The 18,089-nt window shown below is 44.6% G+C and overlaps 1 protein-coding gene across 7 annotated transcripts in view; it reads right to left on the reverse strand.

The window, feature by feature from the left end:
- PPFIBP2 (PPFIB scaffold protein 2) overlaps window positions 1–18,089 on the reverse strand; it is a 1,154,531-nt gene that overhangs the window by 432,829 nt on the left and 703,613 nt on the right. For all 7 annotated transcript variants that reach the window (XM_085648219.1, XM_085648223.1, XM_085648222.1 and 4 more), the window contains one exon: window positions 12,628–12,714. In XM_085648219.1, the coding sequence (XP_085504345.1) occupies window positions 12,628–12,714 (87 nt within the window). The remainder of the gene's footprint in view (window positions 1–12,627; window positions 12,715–18,089) is intronic.

Genomic DNA, 18,089 nt, shown 5'->3' on the forward strand with positions numbered 1-18,089 from the left:
CGTGTAGACATTGGCGGGTGGGTCCTACATACCCTAAGCCATTACTCAATGTCATTAGTCCGGTCCAATTGATTGGATGAGGGACATGACGAGTAAAGTTACAATAATTTCTCACAATATACATTTCAATGCCATTGATGTTGGAGTATTCAGTTATGAAAATTGCACAAGTGGATTTGTCAAGATTCATTCACTGACTGGTGACATGCATCAGGGAGTGACATGCATAAATGTAGGGATCCTATGTGAGTGTCTGCACTCAGTAATACAATGAATTTGTGTTTGTGAGACAAATCTCCCAGCTATTTGGGCCAGATTGACTTCAGCCCACGTTTCTGTGCTACATGTAGTACATAGCGAAGCTACATAAGTACAGCTTTCATGAAACCATTCTGACAGTGGACATAGGAGTAAGTTTCTATTTGGGAGTGTCAACAGAGTGAAATGAGCATGTCCATGTCACCTTCTTCCTGCTACTGTACATATTGGTACAACATAGCTGTATTAGTTGACCATCATTTCATCCTGATGTGGTATTAGGTATATGACCATTTGCTGATTGCAGGGCCTTGTGTGGAATCTGTAGGAATTAATTTTGTCATTTCCATCCTATTTGATGATATTAGGTTACTACGGTATACTACAAGAGCCAACCAATAAAAGAAGAAGAAGTATCATACTAGATACATGAGGATGGAGATCAGACAACTTCACTCATGTTATTGGAGTTGTCTGTGGTTATGACTTCACTGTGAGCAATTGTTTCCAGGTCATGCAGCATGCATGCATGTTCTCATGCTAACACTGAATAAAGTCTATGTAGTGAACCATGCAGCTGGTGTGATTTGTGCACTTTGGAAATCTTTTTTGTAGAAATTGGATGGTCAGGTGTGGTAACACAATTGCAATAAACCAATGTTATATGTCATTTCAGATTCATCCTGGGCAAGCAAAGGGGAAGGGGCCAACATCGTTGGAGACATAGCTTGTTACAGAGGTTCCGGTCGTGAGAGTACAGACACGGAGGGACCCAATCAATCAAACATTTGTAGAGCGCACTAATCACCTGTGAGGGTCTCAAGGCGCTGAGACCCAGTGACTGAGAGGGTGTGGGGAGTGCCATAGAGGACAGAAGCTCAACTTCATCACCAAAGTCATCCTCTAGTGGACACTCCTGAGTGGTGGTGGTTTCAGATTTGTTCTGCCTTCATCCTTGTCTGCCTCCCCCAGTTCCATCTCCACCCTCCCTGTTGCTCCCCAACCAGTTGTCAGGCCTGTTCCCTTAAGATGGGAGTCGTCTTCTTTGCCCCAGGCACCTGCCCCTGTTACCCCCACTGCCCTGAGTAACAAGACTATTGAACACCTGAGAAACATCTCTGTGGGTCAGATGGCAATACTGCATACCATCCAGTGGCAAGGCAGCCACCCGCAACAGATAGTGGCCTACCTGGAAGCCATCCACAGTACTATGTCGGTCCTACAGAGATCTTTTCAGGCTATGGCCTCCTCCCTCATGGCAGCCTTCCACCCATTCTGAACATCCGCCCCCCCTCACTCTTCCCCATCCAAATTCCCTATTCCCATGCCTGTCCCAAGCACACTCACACATACACACCAGCAGCAATCACTTACATGACCTTCTCACCCCCTCACCACACCTAGTCTGTCCCCAGACACCATACCCGCACCCAAAGATCCATCCCCAACACCCAGCATGCCCACATCACACACCAAAGAATGCAAACACCCACACAACAAACACATACAAAACACAAACATGATACATCCGACACACCTGCACCAACACACCTACACACACCTGACACTTTCACTTGCTCTACCTCCCAACCCGTACTCTCCCCTGAACATCCTGCCTATTTCCCTGGGAAAGTGTTTTATTTGCCCTTGCCCTTACCCCTGTCAAACCTGACACCCCAAAGCCTCTTCCACACCTCAACCCATCGCCTTCAACATCCCAATCCAGCCCTGAGAAACCTGATCCCCGCCACTAAACCTAAGCATACCACAAAGACGACCAAAACCCCTCCCAAAACCAAACCTGCCCCTCCCAATACTGACCCTGCCTTTCCCAAGTAACATCTTCGAGGTGCCTGCCATGCCTAATTGATGCACCTTTGTGAGGAGGTTCCTTGGCAGTGTTATGAAGGGCAAGTTTAGTGGCACAGCAGTGTGCTGGAGAACACATTGTGTACCAGGTCTGGCCATTGGCCTTAAGTTTGCTCCATCTAGTAATTTATGAGAAATAAAAATATTTGGTTGGTTTATAACACATTAGTCCTGCCATTTCTTTTCTAACTATTTGATGTTTTGGGTAATTTGTGATGCTTGACTCCAGTTGTGTTCGTTTTACCCCGATTGCTGATCCATGTGAAGGGTTAGTATGATCTGACCTTGGAACCAGTGCTAGAATCACACAGGACATGGGGACATGTTTAATGTATGGTTATGTGGGATGGATTCCAATTGGGGCTGACATTGCATTAGGTGGTATTACATATGGTAAATATTTCAGCTTGGCTTGGCCAACGTCAACATCATTTAGCTTGTACTTCTCCCTATGATGTAGCCTGGATATGTGTTTGGTGTGTGCAAGTTAGATATGTGTTTATCCGCACATAGAGAATGTTAAGATGTCATACCTTTTTAGACATTTTTATGGACATGTGTCCATTTTTGTGTGTGTAACTTACATCTACTTTATCTAAATGTGTGCCAAATTTGGTTACTGCTGTTTGCTTTTATGACTTTTATGACATTTCCCACATATGCATGGCACATGGTTATGCTATTGGATTGCATATGAAAAGTGAACAGTGGCCCAGGGCCCCAGCCTTTCAGGGGTTCCTCTGGTAGATGCATACCTATTATAATGTGGCTTACCATTAGAGGCGTCCAAAACGGTGTCGGTTTTGGATGTTATCAAGCAGGAACAGCAGAGGCAGGACATGTAGGGTTGGCTCCATGGTGGAACAGGACGTGTCAAGCTGAGTAAAGGGGAGTTTCAGCCTTATATCCCTCCCTTTCTGCCAGCTCAGATGCAGTGGGTGGACCGCCACAATCACGGCGGCAGGAAGGCACATCATAATTGGGACAGCGGTAACACTGGCTATCAGCCCTCTGACTAACGCATTATCCTATCCCACTGAGGTCTGGATTTCCTGGCAGCAGCGGCGGGACCGCAGCAGTCTTTCGTCTATAAAACTGCATGGATCTTAGTAGGGCGGTCAGACTGCCAACGGTGTGGTGGTGATTCCGATGCTGTTTCTATGGCGGTACCATGACCGCCAAAGTCATAATCAGGCCCTTAGCCTGAAGCTGAAAATCGTGACTAGGAGTAGCACTAAAAGTATCTGACCGGCAAGAGGACTTCCCTGGCCCCAAAATTAGAATTTCTCCTATAATGAGATTTTCCTGTATAAACCAATAGCTACAACTGGACCTTGTCCAACGCCCATCTGACATCATGGAGCCCTCATGTGGTACAACAGCCTGTTCCCTTGCCCCCACGGAAAGATTTTGACATTAAAATAAGAAAAAAGGCAATATTTCCAACCGGATCAACCTAATTTGTGTATCCAATCCATGCACCATCGCAGTCAGCCAGAAATCATGCCTAGGTCCAGATCTACCGCAATCATTGACTAACATTGGTGCCTTGCGCTTTTGATGCTATTTCTACTTAACATTTATAAAATTCATATTTCCAGGTTGGATGTTTGGTGTTTTGATGTCAATATGCTGATTAAATTACCTATTGTTATTGGGTTTTGTGACTTTTCAACTTTTTTGATACTTTTAAATGCATTCCATGTTTTCTTAAGTCAGGTCTATTTGCTCTGTACAATAGCTACCAGAGGTTGAGGTCAGATTTAAATTACTGGAACATTTAACTGGACCTAACAAGATAGTGACATTATTACTTCTGGTGTTACAACAAACAAATGATGGACGGAATGCTGACAATGCTGACATTCTCCCCCAGTCAAGAGATCTGGGTTAAATCCATCGTTCTTTTGCCCACTACGCCACCCCAGTTCAGACATGGCCATATGCAAATCAGTCTTGACGCTGTGCCTCATGGGAACAGTCCAGCCCGAACTGCCAAGCCATGTCTTCCCTGGACCGGAATCAAGCATCCTAGGACCGGTTTCTGGCTATCAGCCGTCATCAGCCAGGATAGCTTGACTCCAGTGGCGTAGTGAGCACGGGTCCCACGTCTGGGAATACCCATCCCACTTAGGGCGAAAAGCGTTACAACAAACAAATGATGGACGGAATGCTGACAATGCAGACATTCTCCCCTAGTCAAGAGATCTGGGTTAAATCCATCGTTCTTTTGCCCACTACGCCACCCCAGTTCAGACATGGCCATATGCAAATCAGTCTTGACCCTGTGCCTCATGGGAACAGTCCAGCCCGAACTGCCAAGCCATGTCTTCCCTGGACCGGAATCAAGCATCCAAGGACCGGTTTCTGGCTATCAGCCGTCATCAGCCAGGATAGCTTGACTCCAGTGGCGTAGTGAGCACGGGTCCCACGCCTGGGAATACCCATCCCACTTAGGGCGAAAAGCGTTACAACAAACAAATGATGGACGGAATGCTGACATTCTCCCCCAGTCAAGAGATCTGTGTTAAATCCATCGTTCTTTTGCCCACTACGCCACCCCAGTTCAGACATGGCCATATGCAAATCAGTCTTGACCCTGTGCCTCATGGGAACAGTCCAGCCCGAACTGCCAAGCCATGTCTTCCCTGGACCGGAATCAAGCATCCTAGGACCGGTTTCTGGCTATCAGCCGTCATCAGCCAGGATAGCTTGACTCCAGTGGCGTAGTGACTGGCTTGGCAGTTCGGGCTGGACTGTTCCCATGGGGCACAGGGTCAAGACTGATTTGCATATGGCTGGGTTCAAACTGGAATGGCATGGTGAGCAAAAAAACGATGGATTTAGGCCCAGATCTCTGTACTGGGGTGAATGTATGACATTGTTCTGCATTCTGTCCATCAATTGTTGTTTTTGCATTTGTCACCCCGAGTGGGAAGGGTATGCTCAGACGTGAGTCCCTTGCTCTCCATGCCACTGGAATCAAGCTATCCTGGCTGACAAGGGCTGAAAGCCCGAAACCGGTCCTAGGATGCTTGTTTCCAGTCCAGGGAGGACCTGGCTTGGCAGTTCGGGCTGGACTGTTCCCATGGGGCACAGGGTCAAGACTGATTTGCATATGGCTGGGTTCAAACTGGAATGGCATGGTGAGCAAAAAAACAATGGATTTAGGCCCAGATCTCTGTACTGGGGTGAATGTATGACATTGTTCTGCATTCTGTCCATCAATTGTTGTTTTTGCATTATTACTTCTGGTAGACACCATTCAACCCAATTAAACATTTGTTTTCTATCTCTAATACTGACATATAGTTTGTACTTTGACATTACAGTTTTGGTTTGTCTGTCCATCAAATCGTGACAGTTTTTCGTGAATGTCAATTATATATTTTTTGTCTATGAGAATTAGACCTGCATGCAGTTTGAAAACAATTATGTAATTCTGACATGTCCTAAAACTATTTCTCTCAGTACTGAAATAGGCACATTCGTGTAAGGCTAACTTAAACAAACAATGGGTGATGTGGCACCCCACTCATCACTCTTTAGGACCTGTGCACGAGAAGATAAAGCTACAGCTTCACACTCCAAAGTGTGCTGGGATTGCTGATGAGAGTGGTCACTTGGTTTTTCCAGAGCATGGGATCTTCCAAAGGAGGTACCAGAGAGTAAGGGGTTCTAGCTTTTTTGATAAGTCTTTGCAGGCAAGTAGATGTTTCTGTCTGTCGCAGCACTCCTTGGTACCAAGTAGAAGGTGGGCTCAAAAGTAACTGACAGAGAACCCTATAGATAAAAAGATTGTTTGCCAGAGTGAACTTGTAAGTTGGCATACACAGGAGGATGCTGGATCAATTCTCCAGAGCAATCTATAGAAGTTACCTGAAAATTGAGAAATGTCCTACCTTGATACTTCCCAAGAGGGTAAGCTTGACTTTCCCAGAATTCTGCTATTGAAGAGTTGCTATGAGAGATGTTGTGGGGAATGAATTGGTTCGGGACAGTGATACTCTGGCTAATTCCCAGGGCGAAGAAAAGCCACCAGTCCATCTATTTTGAGCATCATAGTTGGGTGGTTACAACCCAACTAGAGCATGGGGCGATACAAACACCTGACCACAAGCACCCTCAGATGTGAGGGTGAGGACCATTCCTACAATTAAGCCTCTTTGTTCTTATCAAGAGAAAGACATTGATAATCAGGTGCTAAGTGTCAAAACACAGAAGTAGATATTATTGTGTTGGAAGCAAGGAGAACTTTCTAAAAGGTTGATTCACAAAACTTTTGCAGAACGTATTGTCATTCTTCCAGTGCTACGACAAAAACAACAGGGCACCATCTCAGGAATGATGCTCTAATGAGTTATGTTGGATTTATATATATTTATATTGCTCTGTGTCCATATTTGGTTTATCCAGTACTTCTAATGACAAATAAAAAACTATTATGAAACAATGAGAAATGTATGTAAACCCTAGTTAGATTCTGGCTCTGATAATGCTGTGTGCAAAAGGCACAATTTTTCCGATTCCATGAGAAATATGGATACAAGCATCTCTGATCTAGAATATGACAACTCTTTAATGCAGTGGAGAGATCTCACTGCCGGCATTTTATCCAATTCCTTTCCACAAATTAGGTTGTGGCATGCAGAGACTTTAAAAAATGTAAACATTTTAGATATTTAAAAAAAGTGTTAATATGTTAGTTTATACTATGGATTGGGAAGCTCGGGGCTATTGGAGTGAAAAGCCGGCAAGATGGCGACCGAGTGAAAGTCGGTCGAAGGTGGCTCCCCGGGGGACGGCGTGACTCGGCTAAAATAAGAATGTAAAGGACCTGAATGGCGTATCGACAAGCGAAGAATAATGCGGTAAAGGATCGTGTTGAGACGAAGCTGGCCTTACCAGGAATAAGGCGTGGGGCATCGGCACTGGCGGAGATCGCGGAGCAGCTGATCGTTGGCTGCCGAGGTCTTGAGCGGGAACTGGCTCGGATTTCGAGGTGGAGCAGCAGCTGCGGCGCAGCCTTTAGTGCGGGCATTATGGCTCCTAAGACGGATGCAAAAGGTAAAGGCGGTCCTTCGCAATCGGCCCCACTGGAATCCTCGCAGCAGAACTTGGCGAACTCGCAGACGGCGCCAGCCCCTACAGCTCAAGGACGCCGGCAGAGGGTTCGGCCGGAGAATCCCCTAGATGGAAAGGGGAGGGGCGCGGGCACGCAGCCCCAGCCGCCTTGGACCACTACTACAATCATCGATCTGTTCCGGGGTGCAGGAACTGGGTCAGCCTCCGGACTGCTAAGGGAGCAACATGACAATATGGACCCGGTTAAGGGCGCTGCGTGGAACATAATCGGTAAGCCACCGCTGGGTCTTGGGGAGAATCCAGAACAGGGTGATACGGAGGCTATAAAGGCATCTGCAAATGTACCTGGGGCCAAGGGAGACATTGTGGGACAGACATCTCAAGAGGGGCAGACCCAAGTTGCGGTACCGGCTGTTCATGTGGTTGAGAGCTGGGGAGAGACAGTGTTAGGTAACATTTGTCAGAATATTGACTCGCTGGGGGGAATGGGGACCCTACAGGAGGAAGGACATAGGCAGCACCTTAGTGCACAGAAGTCAAAGGGGAAGTTGAGAGAACGTATGGGGCCCTTAAAGTCTCACAGGAAATTGCAGGCTGGTAGGGAGAGGGACATTGATTCTGAAGCTAATGACTTCTATTCCCTCTCAGACGCCACCTGGTCAGGTTTGGGATCAGAATACGGGTCCAATACAGAATTGAGTGAGGAAGAGAGCATATCTGGCACTGATGATCGAGGTCGGGAAAGAACTACTTCTACTAGGAGAATGCTCCCCCGAGCTGGGAGAACGGATAACCCTAAGCAAACTGATCTCAGATGGGATTACTCTACGGGAGATCAATTGGTGGGGATTCGCAACCAGCCTAATTCAGAAGAGGCGGCAGTGGGGTCCCCCGCATTCTCCCCTACCTTAGAATCTATATTGCAGTGTGTAATGGCACATAGGGAAGAAGCCCGGCTGGAAAGTAAATGCTCTCAAAATGTCACTCGAAAACTCCAGGGCGCCGTAAGACAAATTGCCAAAACCTTCAATAATATAAGTGACCGGATGACGGAGGTAGAAACAAGAACGGCGGCATTGGAAGTGGACATAGCGGGCTCAAAAGGGCAAGTCGTAGCACATGAGGATCAACTCACGGACATCCAGTGGAAACTGGAAGAAGGCGAAAACCGTCAAAGAAGGAACAACCTACGCTTTCTCTGTATTCTCGAGGGGAAGGAGGGGTCCGATGCACGCCTCTTTATGGTTCAGCTCCTGGAGAAATCGTTCCCAGAGTTGGTAGGATGGAACTGGGCACAGGAGATACAAGGGGCACACCGAGTCCTGTTCAATATTCGACAGCCAGCACGCCCAGATGCTAAACCTCGGGCACTCCTGGTGTATTTTGGCAATTTTTTGCTGAGACAAAACGTGTTTGAGAAGGCAAGACCCGAAGCACATCGGGTGGCCGTAGGATTTACATTGTTTACTAGGACAGACTTTTGCCACACTACGGTGGAACGAAGATGGCGTCTGCGGCAAATTATCACCCAGTTCCAGGAGAAGGAAGCGCAGGCTTTCCTCCTCAACCCGGCTCGGCTGAAAGTAATTTGGAAAGATCAAACTCGATTTTTTTACATCAGTAATAAAGGTCAGGGAGTTCTTAAGCACTGGGGGGAGATGACATTTTTGCTTCTTCTCACAGTTGAATTACTTAAGCAATATTCCTGGAAAGTAGGACTAAATTTTTTTTAAAAAAAGTCTTCTTAGCTGTTTTTTTGAATATAGTTAACTGTCTCTGATTATATGGGTCCAGAGATGTCACATAGGAGATATACAAATTGTATTAATATGTCACCTCGTGGGAGAGAGCCACCACTCATCACACACAGACCTAGGAGGGTCTGTTGCCATACATAGCGGGGGGAGGGGTTCATGGGGTGGGGAGCAGGGGTGGAGGGGGGTGAGGTGGTGGAAGGGGGGTAAAATGCAGAAAATCCAGGAAAGCAATGAATGGAGGCAGGGAAAGAGATGTACCAGGAGCAGTACTAGTCCTGGAAGCAGTTTAAGGGAATGGTTTAAAGGGCAATATAGGCACCAAGGAAGTCGCAAGTATGGGTAGGCTGACTATTTGCACAATCAACATTGGCGGGCTGAATGATAGAGGCAAAAGAAGCAGGGCTGGGGAGGTATTTGCGAACACTAGGGGCTGACATTATCTGTCAGCAAGAGACTCATATCCCCTTGGCAGAAAAGAGGGCTGAATTTTATTCCAGGGTATTCCCAGGTTATTTGTTCATCTCAGGCCAGCAATTCTAGAGGTGTGGCTATCCATGTTTCTAACCGGATTTTACCCATTAAGCAAGTTAAGTCGGATAAATGGGGTCGGTGGGCCATTGCCTTTATTCCAAATCATTTTACCATCTGTATGGTTATATATGGCATCTATGGCTCAAATCTAGACGTTGCGGATTTGTACTTAGAGTTGGAGGTCGAACTGGCTTCCTGGCCAATGCCTTAATTATCTGCGGGGACTTCAATATTCACTTAGATACCGGTGACTCTGACAGGGGAGGGTGTACGGGGAGGAAACCTCAAGTTTTTAAAGCCTTAAAGGCATTTATGACCAGCCACGGGTTGGTAGATATATGGTCATGTAAAAAAGTAGGGGATCCGCATAGAAAATATGTCAGACTAGATTATTTTTTTGCTTTAGCCTCTCTACTCGAGGGAGCACAGATTAAGAGACTCCCTAAGGTCTTGTCGGACCATAACCGACTGGTGATGAATATCGAGGACCCGGCGTATGCAAAGGTATATACAAAGAGGACTTTGGATAAAAAACTGCTAGCTACGGAAGGGTTCACAGACCATATCAGGGGGAGGACACAACAGTTTTTCGATATAAATAGATATAGTACATCAAGAGAAAACGTCTGGGACACATTCAAAGCTGGGCTTAGGGGAGAAATAACAAGCTGTGCTTTTTTTTATAGGAAACAACAGAGGGATGAAATACAGGCACTCACAGAGGAGCTGAGCCTTTATGAGAATCAACATATGGTAGCTATAGGCCAAAAACAGACGGATCTGCAAACATACTTAGAGCAAAAAATAATTCGGAGTAGAATTAATGGTATTTTTAATAAAAAAGCAGCCGAAAGATTTCAAACGGATACATGGGACAATTATAAATATGGGGAGATGACGGGGAAGCATTTGGCATTATGATTGAAACAAAGGGCTGCAGCAAACAATATCTTAAAATTAAGAGGGAAGGAAGGCAAGGTAGCTACGGATCTTCCAGGTATATTAGAAATACTTACGAATTTTTATCAAGATCTGTATCGCTCTAGGGACCCTGCTCCAATGACAATAGGTGCAGTAGTAGGGAGTATGCCCCTTCAGCTGCTGGAGCTTGAAGAAGATATCTCTCTGAACTAAGTTCTCGGGGCATTACAGACGATGGCTTTGAGCAAGGCATCGGATCCTGACGGAATCCCAATGGAGATATATAAAGCTCTACAGACAGAACTGGCCCCTCTACTGCTAGATTTGTTTTTATCTGTACAACAGAAGGGGATCCCGCCCCAATCTTGGCAGAAGACCAATATAGTGATCTTTTTGAAGAAGGGGAAGAAGCCTGAGGATCCTGCTGCATATAGACCGATATCATTAATTAACACCGATGAGAAATTATACTCTAAAATTCTGGCCCTAAGACTTTCTAAAATAATTAGGTCCCTAGTGAGCCCATGGCAACATGGCTTCATTCCAGGCAGAGGAACAACGGACCATGTTCGAAGGGTAATTACTTTATTCGATGTAGCCGAAGTCACAGGTACACAGATGTCTTTGATATTGTTGGATGTGCAAAAAGCATTTGATCAAGTAGAATGGGCATACTTGTGGCAAAATTTAAGATCTAATGGCTTTGGCCCACAAATTTTAACCGCCAGTCAAGCTATGTATGTTGTCTTGTCTATATCCCGCTTTTAGACTACCTAACGAAAAAACAGCCTCGAGTTAAGGATTTGTACACAATGCTGATGGAGGCTATTCCGGAAGATATCGCTAGGGCAGAAAGTGGGTGGGTGAGTAAACTGGGTAATTTGGATGTAAACATCTGTAGAGCATTAGAACTTTATAAAAAAATATTCTTATCGGCTAATCTGAAAGCCCAAACTTTCAAAACGATTTTCAGACTTTATTTTATGCCGGTCAAGCTTTGGGCATGGGGGAAAAGGGACAACAACAAATGCCCAAGGTGTGGTCAGGGCCCGGCTGAAATAGTTCACATGTTTTCTGATTGTTGTAAATTGGATGCATTGAAGGAAGGTATTGAACTGTTCTTATGTCAAAATGTGGGGCGGGATGTTTCTTTAACTACTACTATGCTGCTATTTGGATTTGACGAAAGTTTACAGTTAGAACGGTCCCAAGCCTATCTTTGCTTTATGGTTATAGCTATTTATCGTTTAATGATAGCTTCTAAGTGGAAGGACGAAGACCCTCCAACCTATCAGGCATGGTATGCCAGACTTTTTCATATATTTAATTTGGAGATGGCATTGTACAAATGTAAAGGTAGAAGGGGGAAGGCAAGGGGTCGTCGGATCTGGGGGCCTCTGATGGATCAGTAGCTGAAATAGGAGGACTTCTGTTTATATATGTCATGATTTTTTCTTTTTTGTAAATTTGTACATAAGTGCTCTTCTGGTACGTAGTTTGTTTTTGGTTGATCCATTTAGGATCGGTATGTTTCACAGAAAAGAATGTAATCATTGCTTCCTGGTAAAATAAATAAAATAAAAAATAAAAGATTGGGAAGCTTGGAAGGCACAAATTATACTATCTTAATGCAAAGCTTTGCCTGGTATTTTTTTTAAAAAACTTTGGCTGCTAGGGTTTTGGCTTTATCAACTATTGTTTTGTCATTTGTGTGCAAGTGTAATATTTGTGAAAGAGCAGAGTGCAGTTACTCACAGTGAAAATAACCAATGGCTGAAGTGGGCTGACCCAACGATACAACAAGCAATGGGTGAGGGCTGGTTGAAAGTCCCTATAAGCAAGTATGTTATATATATAAGAAAATCCAAAGGCATTGGCTAAAACAAGATCTAGCAACAACATATTTTTAGAAAATGGCTTTGGTGTAAACCAAACCCAAACTATCACGCATTACAAATAAAAGGCTAACAATTTGCCAGGATTTTAAAATTGTTGGAGGTTTATAGTAATTTGTTTTTAAAAATTACAGTCCTGGGGCAAGGCAGTGTCTTAGCAGTACTGGAATTCTATTTCACTTTTCTGGCTATCCAACTTGTTGATGAATTTATTGTAGTCTATTGTAGGACAGAAACCTTTTATATTAGCAAACAATATTGCAAAACAAGGCTCTGATGAAACAGAGGAGAAACACCAATACTTTTAGTACCTGCAGCACAAGCGACTCCTTATCTCCTTCAAGTCGTGTCAGTCTTTCTTGATAGGTTTCATTGTTAGCTGCAGGAGGCTGATTTACCTATGATCACAAACATTACAATTTAAAAAAGTTCCAGTAAAACCAGGTCATAGTTCGAGCAAAAACAAATAGGTATAAAAATAACACAAACACTTCCGTACATCTGGATTGCACCTGCACTGAATGCATTGCCTTGAGGCTTAAAGGTTACCATTTAATAAGGTACAATTCTCAAAGGTAAATGGAAATGCAATCTAAAAAAGATTTTTTTTTAAAACAGATGTAAGTGTTGGAAGTTATATGCGATAGCTTCCATATTTTGAAACAAGCCACTGATTAAAAAATGCCTTTGCAAATATTTAAATTAGGTGATATCAGTGTGCTAGATGAACATTTTTGGCTGTGTAATTATTATAAACATTACATTGGGTTACAAAAACAAAAGCAAGATATATATATACAAGTAAGTTCAAGTTCAATAATGTTTTAACATTTGTCTTTAAAACATAAATACATAGACAGTTTAAAATGTCTTAAATATTAAACCCCTCCCAGACAACCCCCCCAATCCTTCCAATGCAGATTCAATCTACTTGTCCTACCCCAGTCCACAGATGCACGAGTCAATATCAATATGAATCCCTTCTTCCTTAGCTCCCTAGACTCTAGACTATCCGGCTAGATAATCATAAATTATGAATCCTTACATTACTAACCCAAGTATATGTTAAAAAATGTTGCCAAGGCACATTCAACTTCTAAAAGTTATATGTTCAACAAAAGCGCAAGTTTATTATTGCGATGTATTGTATCATATTTTAAAAACATTGGTTTTAGAATCAAGCGACGAATCCCATAAAAATGACGACAATCAATTAAAAAATTAACATAAATGTTTTGAAACCTCAATCCCCATGTGTAAGTATTCACCTTATCTAGAAAAGTGCTGAATTTGTCAGCCTTTAGATACCGCACTTTTAAAGCTACCTGGAATTTCACTGTCCCTCCCAAAGCAGAGGGCTTTCAGGACTGGATCAATAGGGCCCTAGACACAGTTGCCCCTCTCAAAAATTGTGTCATCAAAATGACAAAACCTTCTGTCCCATGGTTCTCTGATGAACTCATGTCCTTGAGGCGTGAATGCCGTAGACAAGAACGCAAATGGCGCAGTAACCCCTGCCCCAGGGAAAAAGCCAAGCAGCTATCTCTGCTGCGGAACTACAGACACGCCATCTCCCTGGCTAAATCCCGTTTTCTAACAGAAAAGATTTTGTCAGCAGATAATGCCTCCAGCAAGCTTTTTAAGGTAATTAAGGAGATTTCGGAGTCACCACAGCAACAACCTATGATTCCCTCCCAAGATATCTGTGACAATGTAGCAATCTACTTTCAGGAGAAAGTCCTAAAGATCTTCCACGAGCTTACTCCTACTAAAGATGATGTTTCTGTCAGTGAGGAAACTACGGAGGACAGCGTTGAACCGAGCATTGAGGAACTCCTACAGGTCACTAGGAAGAATGTTCTGTCCTCTTTTGCACCTGTTTTGGTTTAACAAACTAAGGAACTTCTTCTTGATGTTAAATCCAGGGCGCCCTCGGATCCCTGCATGCCCTCAACACTTAAACTGGCACTAGATCTAGTGTCTAATTTTCTTTGCGAGGTCCTCAACGGAATACTCTCATCCGGTTGTTACCCGGCTATTTAGAAGGAAGCCATTGTTTTTTGGCTCCTAAATAAACCCAACGCCGACCCCTTGGAGCTGAAGAGTTTTTGCCCTATTTCCCTTCTCCCCGCTCCAGCAAAAATCCTGGAGAAATTCATCAACATAGAATTGATGAAATATGTTGAATCCTAGGAAATGTTAGATCGCTCACAGCATGGGTTCCGCGCTGGTCACAGCATCGAATCTGCCCTTATCGCAGCCACTAACCGTATTCGGCTGCAGCCTGATCGGGGGGCTTGGCAGTGTTGATTCTGCTTGACTTGTCGGCAGCATTCAACAAGTGTCCCCAGTGCATATGGTTCCAGCGCCTGCGGGAAGTGGGGGTTAAGGTAAAAGCCCTGCAGCTTCTCCACTCTTTTATAACAGGTAGAATGTATACAATTAGCTGTGGAGACTTCAGAACGAAGGCTTTTGGACTCCCATGTGGTATCCCTCAGGGCAACTCGCTTAGCCCTACCGTTTTTAACCTGTGGATGAGCTGGTGAGATCTTACAGATTCCAGGTGCTCTCATACGTGGACGACACTCAAATCATTGTCTCCATCACCAATGATTTGCAATCAATTGCTGAGAAGTTCAATCTGTGTATGTCAAGCATTATTCGCTGGATGAAGGGCAATTCATTAAAGATCAATGCAGACAAGACCGAGGTGCTAGTATTTGGCTCACAGAATTTCATCTGGTCTAATGCTTGGTGGACTGCAGAATGAAGGCTTCTTCCCGCCGGGTAAAGGCAGCAAAACATCTAGGGGTTATTTCTGATGAGGGCTTGATCTTTGATGCCCGAATCAGCTGCACAGCTGGCATATGTTTCTATATTTTAAGAACTCTTAGAAAGGTGCTTCGGTTTATTCCTTCTGAACTGCCTCGGCCCACTATCATTGAACTCCCGTCTTGACTACTGCAACGCCCTGTACCTTAATATCAATGCAGCATCACTGAATAAGCTTCAGGTGGTACAGAACGCAGCAGCAAGACTGATTCTAAACATTCCCAAACATCAGTCCGCCAGAGAGGGTCTTGAGTACGGTATACAAAGCTATGCATAGTAAAGGCCCACCACAACTTCAATCGTTGTTTCAAAGGTACACTCCGGGGAGGACCTTAAGATCAACCACACAGAAAAAACTGGTCTTGCCTAGATTTCGTAGGTCCAGATGGGGCGGCTGCTCCTTCTCAGTTGCCGTCGCCAGGCTTTGGAACTCACTCCCACCTTCCATTGCCAACGCAGGCTCTCTTTCGGTCTTCAGGAAACTTCTGAAAACATGGTTATTCTCCTCTTAATTGGCTGTTTGCGCTTCTCTCTTTGCTTTTGTCTGCCCAGCACCTTGACACCTTTGGGTTATCGTGTAGTTCCTATATAACCTATACAGGATCTGCGCGTTCGGATAACAAATTGTGGGACTGGTGGCAGACTGATTCTGTGCACCCCCCCACCAGATACGTTAGCCTGTCTGTATCAGCTAGCTCACAGTGCTACTAGAATCTCCTCTTATCTGGGAGAGAATAGTTCTTGGCAACCTCAGAGCATGACAACCCTGATCCCCCAGGATTGTGGAAACAATATACTACTTTTTGCTCAGTCACTTGTGCTCACTTATTTTGTCTCAGAGATACACAGAATAAACATAACGGGCATTTGTCAATAAAGGTTTATTGAACAGTTGTTATTCTAGTGTAGAATAGATGAGCTGCAACAACCATTAGGCTGTAGTAGAGATATGATTAGCATCACTAAGAAAGTAAATGGATGGTATAGCTCTACCATTTTGCAATAATCATGAATACATACAAGTATATAAAACACATGATAAAAAGTGCGTACTCCTACGATGCCCCCCTAACTAGATGTACCTAAATGTACCTAGCATCTGTGTAGCTGTTAAGCCAAGAATCCCTCTAGGATCTAGTCAACCCCATTACCTGAGAATGAGAGAATATGGAAACCCGTCCTGGTCTCGAGTTGGACACCCCGCGAGGGATGTTAGAGCACTGCTAGCTGGAGCGTATTCATGCAGGAACCTCAGAGTCTCTGGTCAGTGTGTCAGCCGGGAAGTCTCGGTCTCCTCTAACTGTGTAAGCAAGACATGATGTATATATACGCATAGGTCTCCCCAGGGGTCATAGCTTGCTGTGTTACTGTGTCGGCCTAAACGATGACGTTGGGCCTGAACTTTATACAGAGATATTGTACAGGAGATGTCAGTCCTGCTGTGCTTCCAAGAAGCCTCATGCATAATGTATGACATTCGAACTAGGGAAAAATTCGCCTTCTGACGGCAGTGTTGTATCTAGGTAAAAGGTGAGTCCCTATGAACCGTTATGTGTGTAATGTAGGGAGGGATCTATACCTACGCCTATATAGCACCCACTCCTCTTCCGACTGGACGACATATGTAACCTATTATTGTACTACCATCCTGACCAGATATTGGTAAGCATTAAGTTTAAAAATATCTCTTTTGCTAAAATGTTTAAAACGGCTAAAAAATGCAAAAAAGCTTAAAAATGTTAAAAAATCTGGCAAGCCATAGCTCTAAAATGTCCGTAGCTATAGTCCGAATCACTATAAGCATTTGAAAGCCATGTATTCCCAATGATGAAAGGAATGTCAATTTTGTTTTTGAGTTCCAAATAGAGTTTGTTTAAAAAGTGCAAATTTCTTCCAGCACACGACAAGCCAAAAGAGTAAAATGTTATGTGTCCTGGCTGGTAGACGCAACATTTTTGTTGCTTGCTTCCACAGTAGACAGCCCCTGTAGCACCTCGCAGAGTACGTCAAATGAGCACAGATGATGTTCCACGCTGTCCGCAGCCGGTGCAGGGGCAGCCTGTGTGCCGTCCAAAGCCTGGGTGTCAGTGGAGGAGCCGGTGTCCTTACCAACAGGTGCAGGTACTACCTGCGGTGGCTCAAGGAATGCCACCATCAACATTGGAATAAGCGGAGGACACTGCAGAACATGGGCCGTTATCAGTAACGCATTCACGTACGGTTGTGTACATGATGGGAGTGTCAAACAAAGGTCTAACACGCTTTCTTCTCCGCAAATCAGGCATCGGAGGACAGGTAAGTTGCAGTCCATTCAGACTGATCGAAATTACAAGAACCAAGATGCACTTAGTTCTCTTAGGCGAGGTGCGCCTAGATGTTGTACCATGCGGTCACGGTATTTACGCTCCAGGAGTGCTTTTTCCACCTCCTTGGTGACTGGGACGTCCATTGCGTAGCAGAAAAATAATCAGGATTCCTGCTATTAGGAACAGGATAAGCGGAAGTCCTTCAAAGATGCTTCAGAACACGGAGTGAATGAGGTTTGGCATAACTTCAAGAACCGTCTGAAAGGTGCTTATAAGTCCAGAACCTATGGTCTTAAATAGGTAAACAATGCAACTCATATCAGATATATTAAAGATACGATTTACCATTTCTGCAAAATAGTAAGAGCAGTTCGTATGAATAAGGGCCTGTATCTCTGGGGCGAAGCTTGCCTGACTTAAAGATGGCTGCTCCGTGATCGAGCTCCGCCAGCCACCGACCGTATCCGGCAGGAATTTGCTGCTTCTGCCACTTCGATCCTGGTCAGAGACATCAGGCGGATGAAGCCCTTTAATTGCTGATCTCATCACTGTACCCGCAAGATGATTTGCTTCGACAAAGCCAGAGCTCTGGCCCGCAGTGCTAGCACCGGCACGTGGCCTGGCTATGCGGCCGA

This window comes from Triturus cristatus, chromosome 3_2, assembly GCF_964204655.1.
Source record: "Triturus cristatus chromosome 3_2, aTriCri1.1, whole genome shotgun sequence".
NCBI classification, from domain to species: Eukaryota; Metazoa; Chordata; class Amphibia; order Caudata; family Salamandridae; genus Triturus; species Triturus cristatus.